At 42.2% G+C, this 18,915-nt stretch overlaps 1 protein-coding gene across 1 annotated transcript in view; it reads left to right on the forward strand.

Annotated features, from left to right (window-relative positions):
* Nucleotides 1-7,301: 7,301 nt before the first annotated feature.
* Nucleotides 7,302-18,915, forward strand: part of WDR36 (WD repeat domain 36) — a 49,867-nt gene continuing 38,253 nt past the window's right edge. Inside the window, exons 1-6 of the mRNA XM_065406359.1 lie at nt 7,302-7,493; nt 10,334-10,361; nt 12,432-12,532; nt 13,013-13,130; nt 14,494-14,626; nt 17,837-17,894. Of these exons, the coding sequence (XP_065262431.1) occupies nt 7,302-7,493; nt 10,334-10,361; nt 12,432-12,532; nt 13,013-13,130; nt 14,494-14,626; nt 17,837-17,894 (630 nt within the window). The remainder of the gene's footprint in view (nt 7,494-10,333; nt 10,362-12,431; nt 12,533-13,012; nt 13,131-14,493; nt 14,627-17,836; nt 17,895-18,915) is intronic.

The raw sequence follows: 18,915 nt of genomic DNA on the forward strand, positions 1-18,915 counted from the left end.
AATACAAGAGAATAATAAAAAAGTGTAAAATAAGGACAAGCCGATTTGCAAAATAGATATAAAACCAAAAACACGATGTAATTTCGAACTAAACAGGTCTGAACGCCTCTAGCTAGGACTTTGGCAGATAACCTAAATAAGCTGAGATAAGTGATGTATCTTTGAGGGCACCAGATAAGGGAAGAAAACACAACCGTATATACAGCTGTCAAGATCATTATAATTGATGTATAAAATAGATACAAAACGTAACAATACTTTAGAAAGCTCTCTGATATAAATTGTTTTGCATGACCCTCTAGTTCTATAACCGACTGTTGGTTAATTAATACATAAGATTATGATATTCTTTCTTTCTAGCTAAATGATCAGGATTCTCACGGATGCGGGGAACAAGTGAGTGTTGTGTATAGTATGTTGGTATAATAGGTCATTGCTTTCTGAAGCCGTGCAATGATGGTACCATGGAGAGGTACCAGAGGAGCCAGAAGTTTGAACTAGGTGAATAAATCCCAACATCGTTAGTAAGCGACCTTTTGTTTTTTTTAATTAATAACATATACATATATTATATATATGGGGTGGGTAAGCTATTTTGAATGACAACAACAAAACAAAAAGACTAGAAGATGTAAGGGTGGATACCCGAGTGTCTCTCGCCTCCCTCACTGCGTTAAAAGATGTAATTGGAAGCGGGAAGAAGGTAGAAATTTATGATTATTTCTTCTAAGACAGCAAGTGATTTCAGACAGCTGGTTTAGAAGGAATACGGTTAAGGAAAGAATAAGGAACAGCTGGTTTAGTAGTGCTGGGACAGCTATAATGGGTGCCATCTATCGGCTACTATGCGCCATTACCGCCTTAGCGCTGCTAGTGTATTAGTCACAATATTGCTTCTCTTCGAACATATCAGGAAGGCGAACTGCTGGAATGTATACAAAACACTATCAGATGCTGCCTAGCGGGTTCACAGAATGAGGATGTCTGGACCTTAACTCATAACATTCTGACTGCAACTTGCGCGGATTATTTCCCAGGCAAGGTAAGAACAGGACAGAACCTATAGCATGTCTTTATTTTCTTCTTGAATGTTTTGAGTAAGGTGGAGAGCGCTTATTTTCACTTTCGGAAGTCAGCTTGGGAAATATGCAAATCACTTACTACTTGACGCTGCTTCTAAAGCCAGAGGTTCTGTATTTCGCTCCTAACTTAGCTGGACTCGAAGGCAATCAAAAAAAGGCAAAGGACAATACTTCCACTAAAGGGATTATGCCAAAGATTCGTGGAGCAAAGTGAAAAAGACAGGCCCATAGACAGGGCCGGTGCAAGGAAGTTTCACGCCCTAGGCAAAACTTCCACCTTGCGCCCCACCCCCCCCAGCCCTGCGGCAGCTCCCCGCCCCCCCTCCACCCTGAGGCGCCCCCCCCCGTGGTAGTCCCCCCTGCCCTGAGGCACCCCCCCCCCGCGGCAGCTCCCCACCCCCCGGCCCGGGGATCCGTGCGGCAGCTCTGACCCAGGGGAACCCCTGGGCTGCCGGCGGCACGCTGACCCAGGGGTTCCCCTGGGCTGCTGGCAGCGCGCTGACCCAGGGGTTCCCCATGGCTGCTGGCGGCGCGCTGATCCAAAGGAACCCCTGGGCTGCCTGCCGGCGGCTCAGACTCCCTCTCCCTTCCAGCGCAGAGGCCGCTGTAAAAAAAAAAAATTGGGGGTGCTGCATTTTGGTGCCCCCAAATCTTGGCACCCTAGGCAACTGCCTAGTTGGCCTAAATGGTAGCACCGGCCCTGCCCATAGATAATTGATTCTTTCCCAGAGGTTTCATTCAGACGCAGACACCTGGTCGTCCCAGAGCACTGTTCTGCAGCACCATACCTCTCCGGTCTTGTTTACTCAAATCAGACTCTTAATTCCCTACTGGCGAACTGATGATATCAACAGTGGAAACTATAGAAAAGTGGTAAAAATATCTAAACCCATCTGAGTCCTGTCTGTACTCAGGGCCAGCTCCAGGGTTTTGGCCGCCCCAAGCAGCCAAAAAAAAAAAAAAAGCCGCGATCACGATCTGCGGCGGCAATTCGGCGGGAGGTCCTTCGCTCCGAGCTGGAGTGAGGGACCGTCTACCGCCGAATAGCTGGATGTGCCGCCCCTCTCCGGAGTGGCCGCCCCAAGCACCTGCTTGACAAGCTGGTGCCTAGAGCCGGCCCTGTCTGTACTACAGTTTCTATTGTTTCTATTGTTTATGGAGTAACACCGGTAATGAATTACGGGTCTTATTTTTGCCTGTGTAGAGGAGTCTTAGAGGAAATCTTTTTCCTTTTTAGCTTAACGGTTAAATATGTTTGACATCCTGCTATTTTCCCCAAAAATTAATCTGTAGTGTATCTTATGGCTATTATTTCCCCCCTGCTTTTCCACACATATTATGTCTGATTTCCAAGATAGTCAATCCTATCCTAGGAAACACTATTTCACTAGGATGGTGGTGAAGCACTGGAACGGGTTACCTAGGGAGGTAGTGGAATCTCCACCCTTAGAGGTTTTTAAGGCTTGACAAAGCCTTGGCTCGGATGATAGTTGGTGTTGGTCCTGATTTGAGCAGAGGATTGGACTAGATGAACTCCTGAGTTCTCTTCCAACCCTAATATTCTATGATTCTATCTTTGGGCTTGCCTTTACTATGTATATTTTAATTGGACCTTGTTAATTACCCACTAGCTGGAAGTGGTTAACACTGGGCTGATCTTTCGGGTAAACCAAAAACGATTTTTAGCACAGAACAAACATGTAGGGGAGTCCAGATTAGCCTGTGCACACGTGTTAGCTATCAATTAACTGGAAATAAAAATTCTAGTGTAGACATAAGGTTAGAAAGTAGCTAAAATCAGTAAAGTGACCATGTAAAAATAGTGTCTTCTCGCTCAGAGCTGCTCCCCTTCCACATACCGAATCACAGTTGCTTCCTTTTACTGACAAAAATAAGTTGTTTACAATTTTTCATTCTTATTAGCACGCAAAACCACTACAACTATGGGAGAGTGAACCAGGTTCTATTATGGCTCATGCATAGTAGACAGAATTAACTAAAGGACAAATAGTCTGGCTATTGTTTCAGAGGATGTGTGGGGGTAAAGATTCCTGGTCTTTACATGCAAAAGGAGGATGGATCTAAGCAGTGACAAGATCCTTTAACCCCAACCATCTACTGGCCTGCCCAGGTCTCACTCTCATCAGCTCAATGTTTATGGCCATTCAGGGGTCCCCACGTTGTGAGAGGGCTATGCCATGTGTTGGTAGTCCATCGCTGATGAGGATGACGATGCCGTGCCATGAAGGTGGTGTGTATCCCCTGCATTGCCTCCCTCTAATCCTGTCCGGTTTGTGCAGTTGAACCGCTCTTGTTCACTGCCAAGGGCACCTCCATGGTCTCAGAGACAGAATTTGCCTCTAAACTTCAGCAGCAGAACTGATTACAACTGGTGATGTATGAGCCAGAAAGAGCAGCTTGACTTTCTGAGCCCAGGTTGAGTTTCCAGCGCTGGAAGTTAGTGAGAGGGTAAAAACCTCTGTGTAAACCCAGCAATTTGTTCAATGCTGTTTTTGCAGTGTCATGTTTTAGAACATAACCACACCTTAAGTTACTGCCTGGCAGAAGTGGCTTTTAATTAAAGGTTGAGAGAAATATAATGAAGACTGATGGAAACCTTGGGGATACTTCAATGTTGATGCTCAAGATAGGGGCTGGGTTCTGTAGAAGTTTTACTGTATTTGGACTAACCTCCTGCTTGTTGTACTCATGCAAGTAGTCAAAGAGGCTGCTTACCTCACTCAAGAAAACAGGATTTGGCCTTTTGTAAGTAAAAAACAAAAGTACTCTCTTTAAACGCAGCTGTCCCCCACTGCCTCATGTATTCAGTTTTTGTGGCAACAACACAGTCCTTTCTGTACTAGAAGCTCAATACTGCTCCTGTTAAGTGACCGGCAAAATCTCACTAATTTCAACAAGTAGGATTGCACTCCTAGGGTAATCTGCTCAATATATGTTGTTGTTCAGAGTCCCAAATGCAGTTCAGCTAGCACAAGACCCATGTGCCATTTAGGTCCTATTTACCTCTATGCATGGGGTGAATTTCACCCCCAGTGAATTGTGATGTGGTGGGTTTTAATATTGTTAATTAAAGTCATTATTTTTCAGCTATGTTCCAGTGTTCATAATAATTATGCTATTTTTCTTGTGCTTCCTCTGAATGTATTAAGTTCTTATGTATCACAAAAGGAAGTTAGCATTTTAGAATGAATATTATTGGTCAAACTATTGGAAGAAACTAACAATTTAATCTGAATTATAACTCAAGATGAATATCGTCTTTGCACAAATCCTTTACAATCAGAAATGCACAGCAGACTGATAATTTTTTAGATGTAAGAAGAAACAGCATCAGTATGAAAATCACTCTTGGGGCTTGATCTAGCATTCTTTGTACAGCCAGAACTCCCACTGACTTTGGTGGGAAAACCGTTAGCCAGTGTCTTTGATCAACCCTGTAAAATGTGATTACAGTTTAAAGTATAATTCACTGATCTCTGCTCTCATGGTCAGCAGCATGTTGAATGTCAAGAACCTAGATCCAATATCCATCGAATGAAAAAGCGAAAGAGATCTCTGAGAGCACAACCATGTGAGAAGCACAGACTTCAAGAACTACGGGCAGTATTGAGGAGTTATATAAATATCAAAAAATAGGTTTTAGAAATATTTATTACCAATGATGCAAATTTGTAAAGTTGTAAATTTTACAAATGATTTTTTAATTCAAATTTTAAATGTTTTTAATTTATTTTGTAAAAACCTTTAACATACAATTTGCTAAACAAATAGCTTACAACCATAATGTAAGGATTTATTAATTAAAACAATTTTAATTTTGGGGAGGTGGTGTTCCTACATTGATTGAAGAACCCCTTCCGCATCTGTGCTACAGGATTATGCCAGCATAGCTACAGTGTGGTAGCTATGTCGTTATAGTCTGCATAGTGTAGACATGGCCCTTCTCATTATAACAGAATGCCAGCTGTGCTATAATAAAGATTGAGAACATCTTTCTGTTTAAAGATTGACTCTTAAAGTTGCTCTAAAATCCACATGCTTCTTGTAATGCTTTGAAATGTGATATGCCTCAGGTGGGTTTATGGTAGGGCTATTGATCCAAATTTGGGGGCATTCACAAAAGGGATCCCAGAGATATAACTCCCCGTCCCCTACAACCTCCCCCCCCATAGCATTTCTTAATGTTGGCAGATTTAACCAACTCTTTTGTGTAGCACTGCAGATCAAACCATGCCCCTGAATGTGCTCAAAGTGATCTCAGTCACTCAACATTTACTCCATGACACTCACTAAACCGATGGAGGAGCACCATTGAAAATGATACTCAAACTAGTCTGGTGGTTACAATAACTTTAAGCATGTGAGAGAAGACTGGTGTGCCTCTCTTCTCCCAAACCACGTACCCAAAATAGCATCCCCTCCACTATTTCCATCTTAACCTCCCCTTCCCTTTAAACCATTAGAACTTCAGAAGCCAAGTGTACCCAAAAAATGTTCTGGAAGGGTACGAGACACCATCAGGCAACCTTAATTCTGTATTAATGAAGCTTTTTCTTAGTGGATCTCTTCTCTTCCCACCACCAACCCTTCCATTTAGGGTGTCAGCCATACATCTCTACAATGGGAAATAGAGATCTTCCTTCTGAGTGGCTTGTTCTTCTTCCTGTGCTTCTATTTGTCGTCTCAAAATACATTGGTACAAAATATATTATAAAAAAAATCAGGAAAACACTCTTTCTCACCTATTTTAGGTGAATTAATATTGAAGCCCAAGAATGCATCTATTCTTTGCAGCCTGTTGGAAATTAATCTAGACTCTCTGTAACCACATTTATGGCTGCTGTATCTGTACTAACAGCTTTTGCAGCAACCACAGCTATGGCACCCACAAAAGGCTTGAGGTTCTAGGAACAGTTCCATGGGCCTTGAAAAATCCCCCGAAAGCATGAGTCTCAGGTCAAAAGCCTGAGGTTAGGCAGGTTTTGACAACCATTATTTCTTTAGTTTTCAGCTTTTCTTTTCTCTGTCACAAAGATTTGTCCATTGAAGCTATTCTGGAGCAAATATTTCTGAAGTAAATAACACAACAATAACATGCTGAGAATTAGGGTAGCCACCTGTCCATGTTTTTCCATACTTGTCCCTTTTTGGAGGTAGTAGCTGTCCTGGGAAATCTATAAGGGTGCTCAGTAAACATCACCATCTGTTCAGTTTTTTGGGCTCAGGATCATCTCGGACGTTGTGTTTTGTTTTGGCTTTTTGGTACCTCAGTGGTGGCAACCCTAGAGAACGTGATTTGTGTGAAACTAAGGGGAAAAACCATCAATCCGATCTAGATCATAAACTCCTTGGGACACCAGAGGGTGTCTAAAAACTCAATCGTACTGAGTATCATTGAATTCTTACTTCTGTGAAGGGTCCTACTAAAATCAATGGGGATGGCTCATGTTAGCATCAAACACTATGCAAGTTTGCAGGACTGGGCTGTTAGCTGCATCTCATGCAGGACGGGACACAATGTCAGTGATTAATAAATAGACTATAATCATACAAAACTGACAGATGCTTTTCCCCATGACAGCGTTGCGGCTCACTCTCCTGCTTTTTTAAAGTCTGGTAATATTTGTTGTTTTTCTCAAAGCCTCAGCTCTTGGAGTCAGGTGATGAGACTCTCAGCTTGCACCTTTAAATAAACAAGATCCGAGCCCTGGTGGCTGTGGAGCAAAGTCTGAGCCCGTCGCCTGGGACGGGAGCCCGCATTTCATTAGTCGGGATCTCAGGCGGCCCGATCTGGGAGCAGGTGGGGCTGGCACAGGACCGCGCGTAGGGACACGGTGTCGGGAGCCACGAGGATGGGCGCGCTGGAGTACGGCTCAGAGAACGCGGTGACGCGAACACTGGCTACGGCACGTGGAGCTCGACGGGAAACCAGTCGCCGGGCAGGGGGCAGCGCCTGCGCAGACGCGGTTGGCTGTGGGGGAGGGTCTTTCTGCCCCCAATCGCGGAAGGCGGAACGCGGAGCACGCAGGCGCGGGGGGGGGAGCTTTCGTGGACGCTCCGGGGCCGCTGGGCTGTTGCTAAGAGCCGGCGGCTGCCGGTGGCGCCGGAAGGGGCGGGGCAGGGCTGGGCTGTTTCCGCTGCGCGCTTGGACGGACGCGTGCTTTTGTGGGTGCGGGCGCCGGCGGCCTAGCCTGGGGGATGTCGCGTGCGGGCAGCGCGGTGCGGGCGGCCCCCGGCGGGGGCAGCGGCAGTGGCGGCAGCGCGCTCTTCTCGGGCTTCCGCGCTCTCGGCCTTTACTCCAACCACCTGCCCCACGTGCTGCGCTACCACCAGCGCCACCGCGAGTTCTACCTGCTCACCGCCGCGGGGAGGAGCTTCCACACATACAACGTGAGTGACACCCCCCCGTCGGATCATGTGGCTCCCCTCTCCCCCGCAGCGTGAGTGACCCCCCTGGGCTCCTATGCCCCCTCCTGTCCTGCAGTATGCGTGATCGCCCCAGTCCCCGCCCCACAAGCGGTACGAGCCGCGCCCCCTCTCCCGGCCCAGCTTCCTCGACCTACAAGGTGCCTTGTTTCCATTTAGGATTTTACACGGCTGTTGCAATAACTCCCCCTTCCCCCACCTCCTCACCCACTTTTTTTAAGCAGGGAAAAGTGAAAACAAAGCGTAAGTCTGTGACACCCACACTGTGTAGCCTCCTGCTCGGAAGCCCACCGCTTCTCTGTTTTCCAGGATCAGTATGGGGGCCACAGCACCTTCCTCTAGAATGATCTGTGCAGTTTTTCTTCTGTGCTGTAATGCTGACTCTCCTCAAATGCCCCACTTGGGTCACATCATCCAGAGAGTTAATCTAATCACACAAAAAGTGACTTGTAAGTAAATGAGAGTTCTTGGAATGCTTTGGAGGCAAAAAGCTACTGGGGAGAGGCTGTTCTCGGTTTGATTTTTGATAAATTGGGAGGAACTGGTGGATCATTTGAAAGTGGATGGCAGCTTGGGTGAAACTGATCATAAAATGATAGAGTTCATGATTCTAAGGCGGGGTGGGCAAACTTTTTGGCCCGAGGGCCACATCGGGGAATAGAAATTGTATGGAGGGCCATGAATGCTCACAAAATTAGGGTGGGGGTGTGGGCTCTGGGGTGGGGCTGGGGATGAGAGGTTTGGGGTGCAGAAGAGTGCTCCAGGCTGGGATCGAGGGGTTTAGAGAGTGGGAGGGAGGATCAGGGCAGGGGGTTGGGGCATGGGGAGAGGCTCAGGAGTGCGGGGCCGAGCTGCGTGGTGCAGCCCCTCACCCAGTGCCCCGGCCGGAGTGGGGCTGAGCTGCGTGGTGCGGCCCCTGACCCAGCGCCGCGGCCGGAGCGGGGCCGAGCCGCGTGGTGCAGCTCAGGGGCCGTCTTAAAATGGCTTGCGGGCTGGATCCGACCCATGGCCATAGTTTGCTCACCCCTGTTCTAAGGAATGGTAGGATGGAAAAGAGTAGAGTGAAGACAATGGATTTCAAGAAGATAGACTTTAGCAAACTCAGGGGGTTGGTAGGTAAGATCCCATGGAAAGGAAGTCTAAGGAGAAAAACAGTTCAAGAGAGTTGGCAGTTTTTCAAAGAGACATTATTAAGCGTTCAAGAGTAAATTGTCCCACTGTGTAGGGAAGATAGGGAGTATGGCAAGAGACCATCCTGGCTTAACCAGGAGATCTTCAGTGATCTGAAACTCAGAAATAGAGTCCCACAAAAAAGTGGGAATGAGGACAAATTATGAAGAATGACTATAAAAAACAACATGAGCAAAACACATGTAGGGGCAAAACTAGACAGGCTAAGTCACAGAATGAGATTAAACTAGCTAGAGATTTAAAGGGTAACAAGAAAACATTTTACAAATATATTCGAACTAAGAGGAAGGACAGGATAGCCCATTACTCAAGGAGAGGGGGAAAGACAGTAACAGAAAATGTGGAAATGGCAGAAGTGCTAAATTACTTTTTTTGTTTCGGGTTTCACCAAAATTAGTAGTGATTGGACATCTAACATAGTGAATGCCAGTGAAAATGAGGAAGGATCAGAGGCTAAAACGGGAAAAAGAAATTAAAAATTACTTGGACAACTAGATGTCTTCAGGTTGTCTGGGCCTGATGAAATACATCCTAGAGCAGTGGTCTCCAAACCTTTTGATCACGCACCCCTATCAGTAAAAAAAAAATTTGAGCACACACCCCCTGCCGCGCTGGCTCTACCATTTTTGCCGAAGCAAAAATAAAAAAGCCGCTCGGACTCCTGCCCAAACTGCCAAAGCGCAAAAAAAAAAAAAAAAAAAAGCACTCCTCCTGCTGCGCACCCCCAAGGATCCTCTTGTGCACTCCCTGGGGTATGCACACCCCACTTTGGAGACCACTGTCCTAGAGTACTCAAGGAGCTGACTGAGTTGATATTTGAGCCATTAGCCATTGTATTTGAAAACTCATGGAAGATGGGAGAGATTCCAGAGGACCGGAAGAGGACAAATATAGTGTCAATCTATAAAAAGTACCCGGAAAGATAATGGAGCAAATAAGCAATCCATTTGCAAACACCTAGAAGATACTAAGGTGATAAGGAACAGTCAACATGGATTTGTCAAGAACAAGGGAATGGTTTTACATGATTTGACAGGGTAACAAGGCTTGTGGATCGTGGGCTTGTGGAAACTTAGATTCCTGGGGAACTTTAATGGTGGAAAGGCATATGGGGACTTGGGTGCCTAAAGAATTAGATGGCAGCTGAGCATGCGTTTTGAGGATCTCAATGGCACCTAAATGTTGGATTTGGGGAATGTCTAAAGTGGTAGTTAGGTGCCTAAGACATTTGTGGATCTAGCCACCCAGCACTTTTGTACATATATACCAGCCCTGTGCAGATGTTTTGATCTCCACAGAATTTTCTTTGGATCTTGGTGTGCCTTAAGGTTAAGGACCTGCTCCATGCTGGGGAAGGCAAATCTTGTCTCCCAGATGAGATGATTATGAAGAAGTTCAGTGATTGGGAGTATGATTTGGCCCTGTGTCTGCTGGGGTTTTACACTTTGGTTTCTAGTCAGATCATGGCTCTAAAGTGCAGGAGGACCTTTTTCATGCATAGTTCTGAATTTGCAAATGCTAATGTTTCTAGATTGCTGGATTCGTATTTGTAGGAAATTCAGAGCAGAAAACTACTAAAGATCCATCTTTTTATTTATTTATTTTTTTTACAGGTAAAGAAACTTGGTATAGTTGCTGTTAGTAAGTATACAGTTTGTTCTACATCATGCAAATTACTTTTCCCCCCCCCAAACAGCTAACACATCTGTATAGACGTGAATTGTGTAATAGGAAGCAAATCTTATCTATAACTAGCTATGTCAAAGTATATTAAAATAATATTAAGGTTGTAGACTCAAGCACTTAAATGTTAGGAAATGCCAGTATTAAGATTGCCCGTGCAACCTTAATTCTGTGCCCTTGGTATGTGCTATGATAAAGTCTTTAATTAGATGATCACATATTTTTCCACAGTACACCACCCTTGTTCAGTGAATGGGTAGATATTCAAGATTTCTTAACCTACATGTAGCCCCAGGTCTTGCATAACATGCTATTGGATCCTGCTGGGCTGAGCCTGCTCACCCACACCTGGTTCACCTGGCGCAGAGGGGTAGGGCCTTGGGGTGTTTCTGGGGCAGGCCCAGCCCTTGCACTGTGTCGGGATCAGGTGCAGCCTCACTGCCGAGTCCCTGAACCCTAAACCTCCCACCTCCCCCCGGTAACCTCCCACTTCAGTGCAGCCAGTGGCCTGTGTTCCCCACTGGCATGCTGGAGCCACATTTATTTATTGACAAATAAAATTTGCAGAATTTTAAAATATTGTGTGCATAATTTTTAATTTTTTGGCGCAGAATTCCCTCAGGAGTACTCTCTGCACCTATCCACTCCTCCAAACTCCTGCTGCCCACACTCCTATGCAAATCCTCCCCCACACGATAGGTTCCTGCTCTACCTACTTGGATCAGCCTTATTCACTCCCCTTTCAGCTTCACTTCTCCCTCTGTCTCCTGCAACACCCACTCCCACCCTATTTCTCAGGCCATTTCTATAGGGACTGTTGTGACATAGCTGTGCTGCTGTAGCTATGTCGTCATAACCCCATATTGTAGAGGCAGGCCTACAGTGATGGAAGGGTTTTTTTTTTGTCAGTGTAGGAGCACAACTTCCCCAAATGATGGTAGCTATGTCAAGGAAACCAGTCTTCCATTGACCTACTTGCGTCTACACTTGGGGTTGCATCAGCTTAGCTACGACAGTCGGGGGGTGGATTTTTCATCTCTCTCAGCACCATAGGTATGCCAGCCTACGTTTTTAAGTGTAGGCCAAGCCTCATTCCTCTGCATTTCAGTGTGGCTGCTTCCTCCTCCTTACTGCCTGGGCACAAGCAGCAGGAGCATAATCTCTTCTGTGCACTCAATCTCTCTGCTCTCTTCCTGTGCCCAGTGCCACAGAAGCCTGCTGGATGGCAGGCGGAATAATTACAGGGAAAGTCCTACTCAGACTTGCAGCCCCACACTGAAGCATGCTCAGTACAGACAGAATCTGCTAACCCCACCCCCCTTCCAGATTTTGAGTCCCTGCTCCAAAGCAGGGGAGCATTAGAGCTTCCAAATGAAACCATTGTGGGGAGGAAAAATTAATATAGTCAAAACAATGTGTGATCTAGTAATCTATTCTTGGAAACAGCAGAACTGTGTTAGCTAAAACTTTTAAGAAGTAGTTAACCTGAAGCAGACGCTCAGCATGGAAAATTTCAGTCCAAATGATTTAAGGATGGCAAAGGTATTAGCCAGTGAAAGTGGGGGTTTTATAATGGGATGTGTCAAGCAACCTTAACTGTAGGCAGCGCTAGTAGCTCTCTTAAGACTTGATGACAAATACAAAAATAGTTGACACTTTTTTGTGTCACTTGTATTATATGCTCCATTTTCATTCAGTTTTCTTAAGGCAGTTCTTGGGCTGTAGGAGTCTTGGAAATGTTATTTTTGGGTAGCTTCTGTAATGTATAATGCAGACATATTTTAAAAGTTAATTCATGCCCTAACTCACAGTGTTTCCTACATATTTTCTCGTTGTGTTCACTTCTAGGAAAACATTTCTCATAATTTAGCCACTTGTTGCCCAAAGACAGTATTTGATAATCTTCTCTTCCTGACGTACCTTAATTTGTTGTTGGTAATTTGCAACCATGAATATGTTAATAAAAAATGTCTTACAACGTATCGTGAAAATGAAAATTGTCAAACTTATTCCCTTCTTTATTCATAGGTAATGCTTTATTACAAGACATTACTTGTTTGGCAGCGGACAGAATGTTGGTCTTTGCTTCATATGGCAATCTTCTCCATGCTTTTGCCCGGAACAAAGAGGTTTTTATAACTTATTTATTGTGTAATAACCAGAGACTAAGCCAATATTGATGTGTTTTCTTACTTAAGTCACTTATTCATATCAACTGTAATTTAATTTCACAAGTTTTGGGGACAATAGCCTCACAGTGCTCAGCAATAACAATGGATAAGTTAAAATAAGAAAGGTTTAAGGACAAATTCTACAATGGTTGGGCTGTGACACTTATAAAATGACTATTTCTTTATCAGAGCACTATCTTCAGGACACAAAAGTTAAAATACAATTAAAACTATGACAAAAAAGATTTGCCAAGTACACTTTCTCACAAGGAAGCTATCATAAATGAGACTTAATAAATGTGCATATTTACTAGATAAAATACAGTATAAAGTGTATTAACGGGTTTCTGTTACAGGAAGTTGCTATCGTTCAAGTAATATACTACAATATTACAATATGTGAAAAGGTTTACTGAAATGTGTACTTTGAAATCATAGGTGGTTCATATATATGATGGTCACAAAGGAGAAATTCACCTTTTGCAGCCATTTGGTGAACATGTCATCTCTGTGGATATTGATAATGTTCTTATTGTTTGGGATGTACAATCAGAAGGTGAGTCACTATTTCCTCATTCTGTAACTGTCCAAACTGTATCTGTAGTATGTGATAAAAGTTGTAAGCATTTGATAATGTAAGACAATTTGTTTAATGCTTATGCCAGAGTTCTTAATTTTCTTAAGGCAAAATAAAATGGTTGTTGCATTAATGTTTGAAATCCTGATCCTGCAGTGAGCTTCATTGGTGGACCCCTGCACCCATTCAAAGCTCCATTGACTTCGGGAGGAGAAAGGGTTGGAGAGAGGCATGTGGGTGCAGAAGTCTACTTATGCATAACTGGTATCTCTTAACATTCCCTTTGTTCATGAGAGTTGTGGTGAAAGAAGTTTGGTGTCATGTGGAGTCCTAAAATTTCTTCAGTCCCTTTATCTATGACACTGGGTATGGAATGGAAATTGCTTGCTCTCTGGGCAGCAGAAAAAGATCAAGTCCTGAGTTTTTTAGTTGTCAGTAGCCTTTCATGCTATTGAATGGATAGGTTTGAAAGGATTAGATTTTTATCAATAAATGCTGATTTCACCATATGTGCACAAACCAATGAAAAAATATTTCCATCAGTGATGATTGAAAACTTACAGATATGCAGAGTAAGAAAAGTCCTGCTTGAGAACTTCTTAGACTTTTGATTTAAGGCATTTACTTTGTGTATTTTGGCATGTGGTGTTGACAATTTGTTTTAACGGTTATAAAACTTTTTGAATCTGTCTGTTATTAAATAATTGTCTACCCCTGTTGCCTGACCCCTCCCATAGTTTCCCACAACTGTGAAAATTTAAATAGATAATAGAAAAAAATTGCTTAAAAATATTATCCATTGAAATTATAAAGTCTAATTGTGCCAAGTTTAAATAAGGTTTTGATGGCTCACTGTTAAGTGGGATCACACTTCGGTGGCTTAATTCTTTCTTTTCAAAGAATTCTCCAATTTTGGTATTGGGCAATGACTCATTAGCCTGACAGGTTCTCTTATGGTGGTCTGTGGCGTTTAACAATTTTTAAAATAACTACTACGCTTCTAAGTTGGAGTTCATGTATTAACAAGACTTTGTTATAATGTAAACAGAAGACATGATAATCAAGTGAGATGTTCTGCTCAGAAAGCACAATAAGAATACTTTATAATGATATAAATCGGTTCTGTGGGGCACTATAAAGTAAGCTACATAACTTGCCACGAGATGGGTCAGGTTCATATGAGGTTTCTGGTGCTTTCAGGGAAGAAATCCCAGTTGTGAGGACTTCTTCCCATTTGTGCATGTAAAAGATAAAATGATTATTTCTTAAAAATTTGCAAAGAATGGCTAACTTGGAATGTTTGTAATGGCAGCATAACTAACACAGTTTCTTATGTCTGCAGAAGAATACCTACAACTGAATTTTGATAAGGCTGTTTTTGCAGTTTCTGCAATTATGCATCCAAGTACCTACTTAAATAAAATTCTCCTTGGCAGTGAACAAGGAAGCCTGCAGTTATGGAATGTAAAATCCAAGTAAGATTCTTTATTCTTTAAGTACATTTCACTCTCCAGATGGAGCTATACTCAGAGTTTTAACATTTTCTAAATAAAATGATCTCTTAATGCAGGTCTATTTTTTCTAATTCCTTCAGCAGAAGAGCCCCCTCAGTGTTGTTTTCAGAAATATGGGTAATACAGTTGCCTCTCTTATGTGACTGAAAATGCTATTTTTTCAAGCCAGGATTTTTTTGCTGTGAAGTAACGGGGATTGTGCAGGTTTCTTCAGTAATATTCCTTGCTTTCATTTCCCAACCCCGACCCCACTCAGCATTTTAGCTAGTTGTCTGTCTGATGAAGTATGGCAGAGGAAGTAGTTGTAGAACTCCTCCCCCTTAAAATTGTTGTCCAGCCACTGAGTGGGCCCATGAGGAGGAGGGAGATATGCCTAGCTGAGTGTGGGGAGCAAGGTTTCGCACCTGTTCAGCTGCTGTGGGATTTGGGACTGAGCTCACTACTCAGATTATGCCTCCTTATGCTCTACTACAGTAATTCAAGGTGGGGAAGAGACTTGCTGATTGGGGGCCCTGCCCTGTTGTTGATTCAACTTGTTTTACTTTGCCCCAATTTGCCAGTACAGGCATCTGAAATTGAAAACACGTAATTGCATTGTAGAAGTTGTTGGGGTGGAGGGAGTTGTACATTCCAGTTCTCCAAAGTGCAATTTTCAAAAATGACTTCTGCACTGAGGACGCCAAGTCCCATTGACTTTCAGTAATCACATTAATACAAAAGGCCATAATTACGACTCATGGCTTTTGTAGTAGCTGGTAGTTTCTCTCTAGGGTGGTGGGCTGAGTAGGTGTTTGAATTCATATGGTAGCAAATCTCCAGGCTGCTCATCTGCACTCTTTCTGCCAAACCACAAAACTCCACTATGTGGAGTCCTCTTATACAGACTACTATGTTTTCTTCCCTCTTTCCTCCCATCCTTGCAGAGTGGAAGCTCTGCTGTATTTTAGGGCCTTCCATTCCTGTGTGAAGGGAAGCAGCATTTGGCCCTTAGACTGAAACAATATCTGTATTTGCTTGCAGACTTGCCACTGCATTGGGACATGTTTAGAATATCTTCACAGCCAGAGCTAGGAACTTAATTTTTTTAAAATAACTTAAATTCTTTAAAGACTGTGCAGGCAAAATAAGTGTTAATCAGTGACTATTGAAGGAATCCAACCCGTGTAGGGGTCAAGCATAGGAGTTTATTACGCACAGCGCTGGCGGAGTGTCACCTTGCTTATTAGGCTCAGAGATACTGTCAATCAATTGATTACAATAGAATATATAGATTTTCCCTGGGCAGGGGAAAGTGACGGGTTGGCAGTTCCACACCCCGGGATAGGTTTTGCAGCAAGACAAGATAGCACATTAGCCAATGGTTAACAGGTTACATAATGTCTCCGCCCATGGTCTCAAGTTAGCAAGTTAACATTTAATACTTTGATAAAATGTTATTAGTATAAAATAACATATTTTATACTATGTTATATATATATATATGTTGAATTCTGATTTGGGATCCATAGGAATGAAGCAACTCCTTTGATTGTCCAACAGGTACATTCCTAGGGGTTAACATAAAGAAACAGTGAAAGTGTATGGCAATAAAGATTGTCTCCTTTGTGTCCCTGGGAAAGGGAGGTGGGAGGATGCCATATCTTATACTGACACGTGCCAACCTTTCATAAACTCAAGGTAGGATCTGTGGGAAGAACGTCTTCCCTACAGAAGAAACTAACACAATAGGAACAGGGATTCTTTGTTCAATTTGAAACATAATTTTTCAGTTATTGCTTCAACATCTGGCATTTCTACTGACCAAGCATATCTTAGCAAAGGCAATGTTATCTTGTTTATTCTGCTTTCTCTTAGCTAATCACTATTTGCTAGGCCTCTGGTCTCTTGACCAAACTCTGGACTTTCGGTCTGGAAAAGAGCTGGCACAATCCATATATCAGGTTGTTATATAAAATGCCCATAGATTTTTAACCCTTCAATTATATATAGTTTTAATGAGTTTGTTCTTTTTAATTTGTTTTTATATGTATTTTAATACTTTAAAAATCTGGATTTAGTTTTAAGTTTTATTGTAATATATTTTGGTTTTGGCACAATGGCCTGTGGCTGAGTTACTATTAATAAGCTTGACTTAAGTGTTGGTACTCTATCTTTCCATGAGCTGGCTATTTCCAACTCTAGAGTGGGAGACCTCATTATGGGTGCACACACACTCTGTAAATGTGAAAATATATATGACTACAGTTCATGAGAATTTACACTTGTCATGTGATTCAAGGTTTTAGTCTCATAGCAATTACACATTTTCAATAATATCATTGCTCTTTTATTTTTATTCAGGGTAGCTATATGGTGCTGTCAATGCTGTACAAAAACTACTAAAACAGGATTAAAATAGAATTTTTTTCTTAAATTCCTTTTTAAACAAAGATAGAGTAGGTGATTGCAGTTTGAAATGAATGCACTGCTTGGGCTTGTTTCAGCATTCTCACACTTGTGTGTAAACATAATCGAGGATTATGTTTTAAAGGCCTGATGTTGAGCCACGTGCCTACTTAAATGCTTACTGATTTAGATAACCCCATGGCATCAGTGGGAGCATTTGTGGTAATCCGCACCAGTTAGTGGGTGCAAGATTGAGCCCTAAATTTGATTTAAGTGAATCTGCCTTGTAACCCAAATACCAAAAAAAAAAATTTTTGAATGACTTTTTGTATAGCATGCGAAACTAAACATTTAGTTTAATTATTTGATAACTAATAAACACAGCCAAACTTAATTTTACCAAAATATTTTTATTGGTGCTTATAGTGAAAGTACATATCCTGTCATGTCGTTTAGTCACTAATGTTACATCATGCACCTCTCATGCTTCAAGCATTCTATAATCAGGGCCTTGTGTATAATTTCCTTTGCACTCAGTTTTACCACTGCTCTGCCTGAAAATAATCTCATCCTGAAGACAGAATGCACCAATATAGTTTTCAGCTTTTCCATATAAATGATTGTATTTCCCTAATTTTTAAATTCTATAGATTTTTTTTTTTTTTTTTTAATGTATGCTGCTAGCCTTCATTCTCTGTCATACTTCTTTCTAGATGTACTTGCTAGACATTCATTTTGATGTAGGCTTTTTCTAAATGTAACTTCTAAAACACTTTCTTTTCACAGCAAACTTTTATACTCATTTCCAGGATGGGGCTTAGGGGGTGTGACAACCCTCGAACAGGTTAGTTTTGATCGTTCATTGGTTTGTAAAAGGTAAATGTAGAACAGCAGTCAGTGTTGTTTAACATTCTTGTACAGTGCTACAGGTGCATATTGTGTACAGAGAGTATAGATAATATACTATATTATCTATAGTATATTATCTATACTATAGATAATATACTATTATTAGCATACAATCTAGGGGACAAGCCCTGTAAATCCTTACTAGCTCACATAGCTTTCTTAACTGGATACTCCACTGAGTAAGGACTACTTCGGTGACTTAAGTTTTTAGGGTATTGGTGTACCGTAGGTCAGCTTATTTATGTTGCCAGTTACTTCTGAAATTCGTTGTTGTTTTTTTTTAAATCGGGGGGAAGGGGAGAAATCAAACTTTTGCCAAAATGAAAAGAACAACTCCAAAAATAAAAAACCTGCGGGCTATTACAAACAAAATAAAAACAAACTAAAAGTATGATACCAGATGGTATCCTATAACATCGGCTGCTCAAGCTTCTGCGAACAATTTTAATTTCATATACATTTATTTTTAGTGCAACATGTTCAATCTCACTTTGATGCTTTAGAATGGTCAAATGCTCAATTATAGATTAAAATAAGTGAATTGATATTATGTGGTAGGAAACGAAGTGCAAGATTTATTAAGTACTTGACTATAAGGTTAAACCATTCATTTTAGACCTAAATTTACTTGAATGTCATACATATCGGGTGTTAACTTGCTGTACCTATAACATACTGGTATAGGAAAAGCTTATGGACCATGAAGTAGGTTACACAGAACTTGACATAGCATGTTCCAGCTAAGTTTGCAAAATTAAGCACTCAAGTCAGGAAATGAGATCCACGTGCATATTTTATACTGTACAGATTTTAGTTACGTATCACAAACACACACATTGTGTAAGACTGCCTCCCTTACATAGTGCACAAGTTGGACAGTGAACGAGGAACAGATGTGAAATTTACTAGACTTATTTGAACATATTTAAGGGGAAACATTTATCTAGTACAGTTAT

This window comes from Emys orbicularis, chromosome 6 (genome assembly GCF_028017835.1).
Source record: "Emys orbicularis isolate rEmyOrb1 chromosome 6, rEmyOrb1.hap1, whole genome shotgun sequence".
Taxonomy (NCBI): domain Eukaryota; kingdom Metazoa; phylum Chordata; order Testudines; family Emydidae; genus Emys; species Emys orbicularis.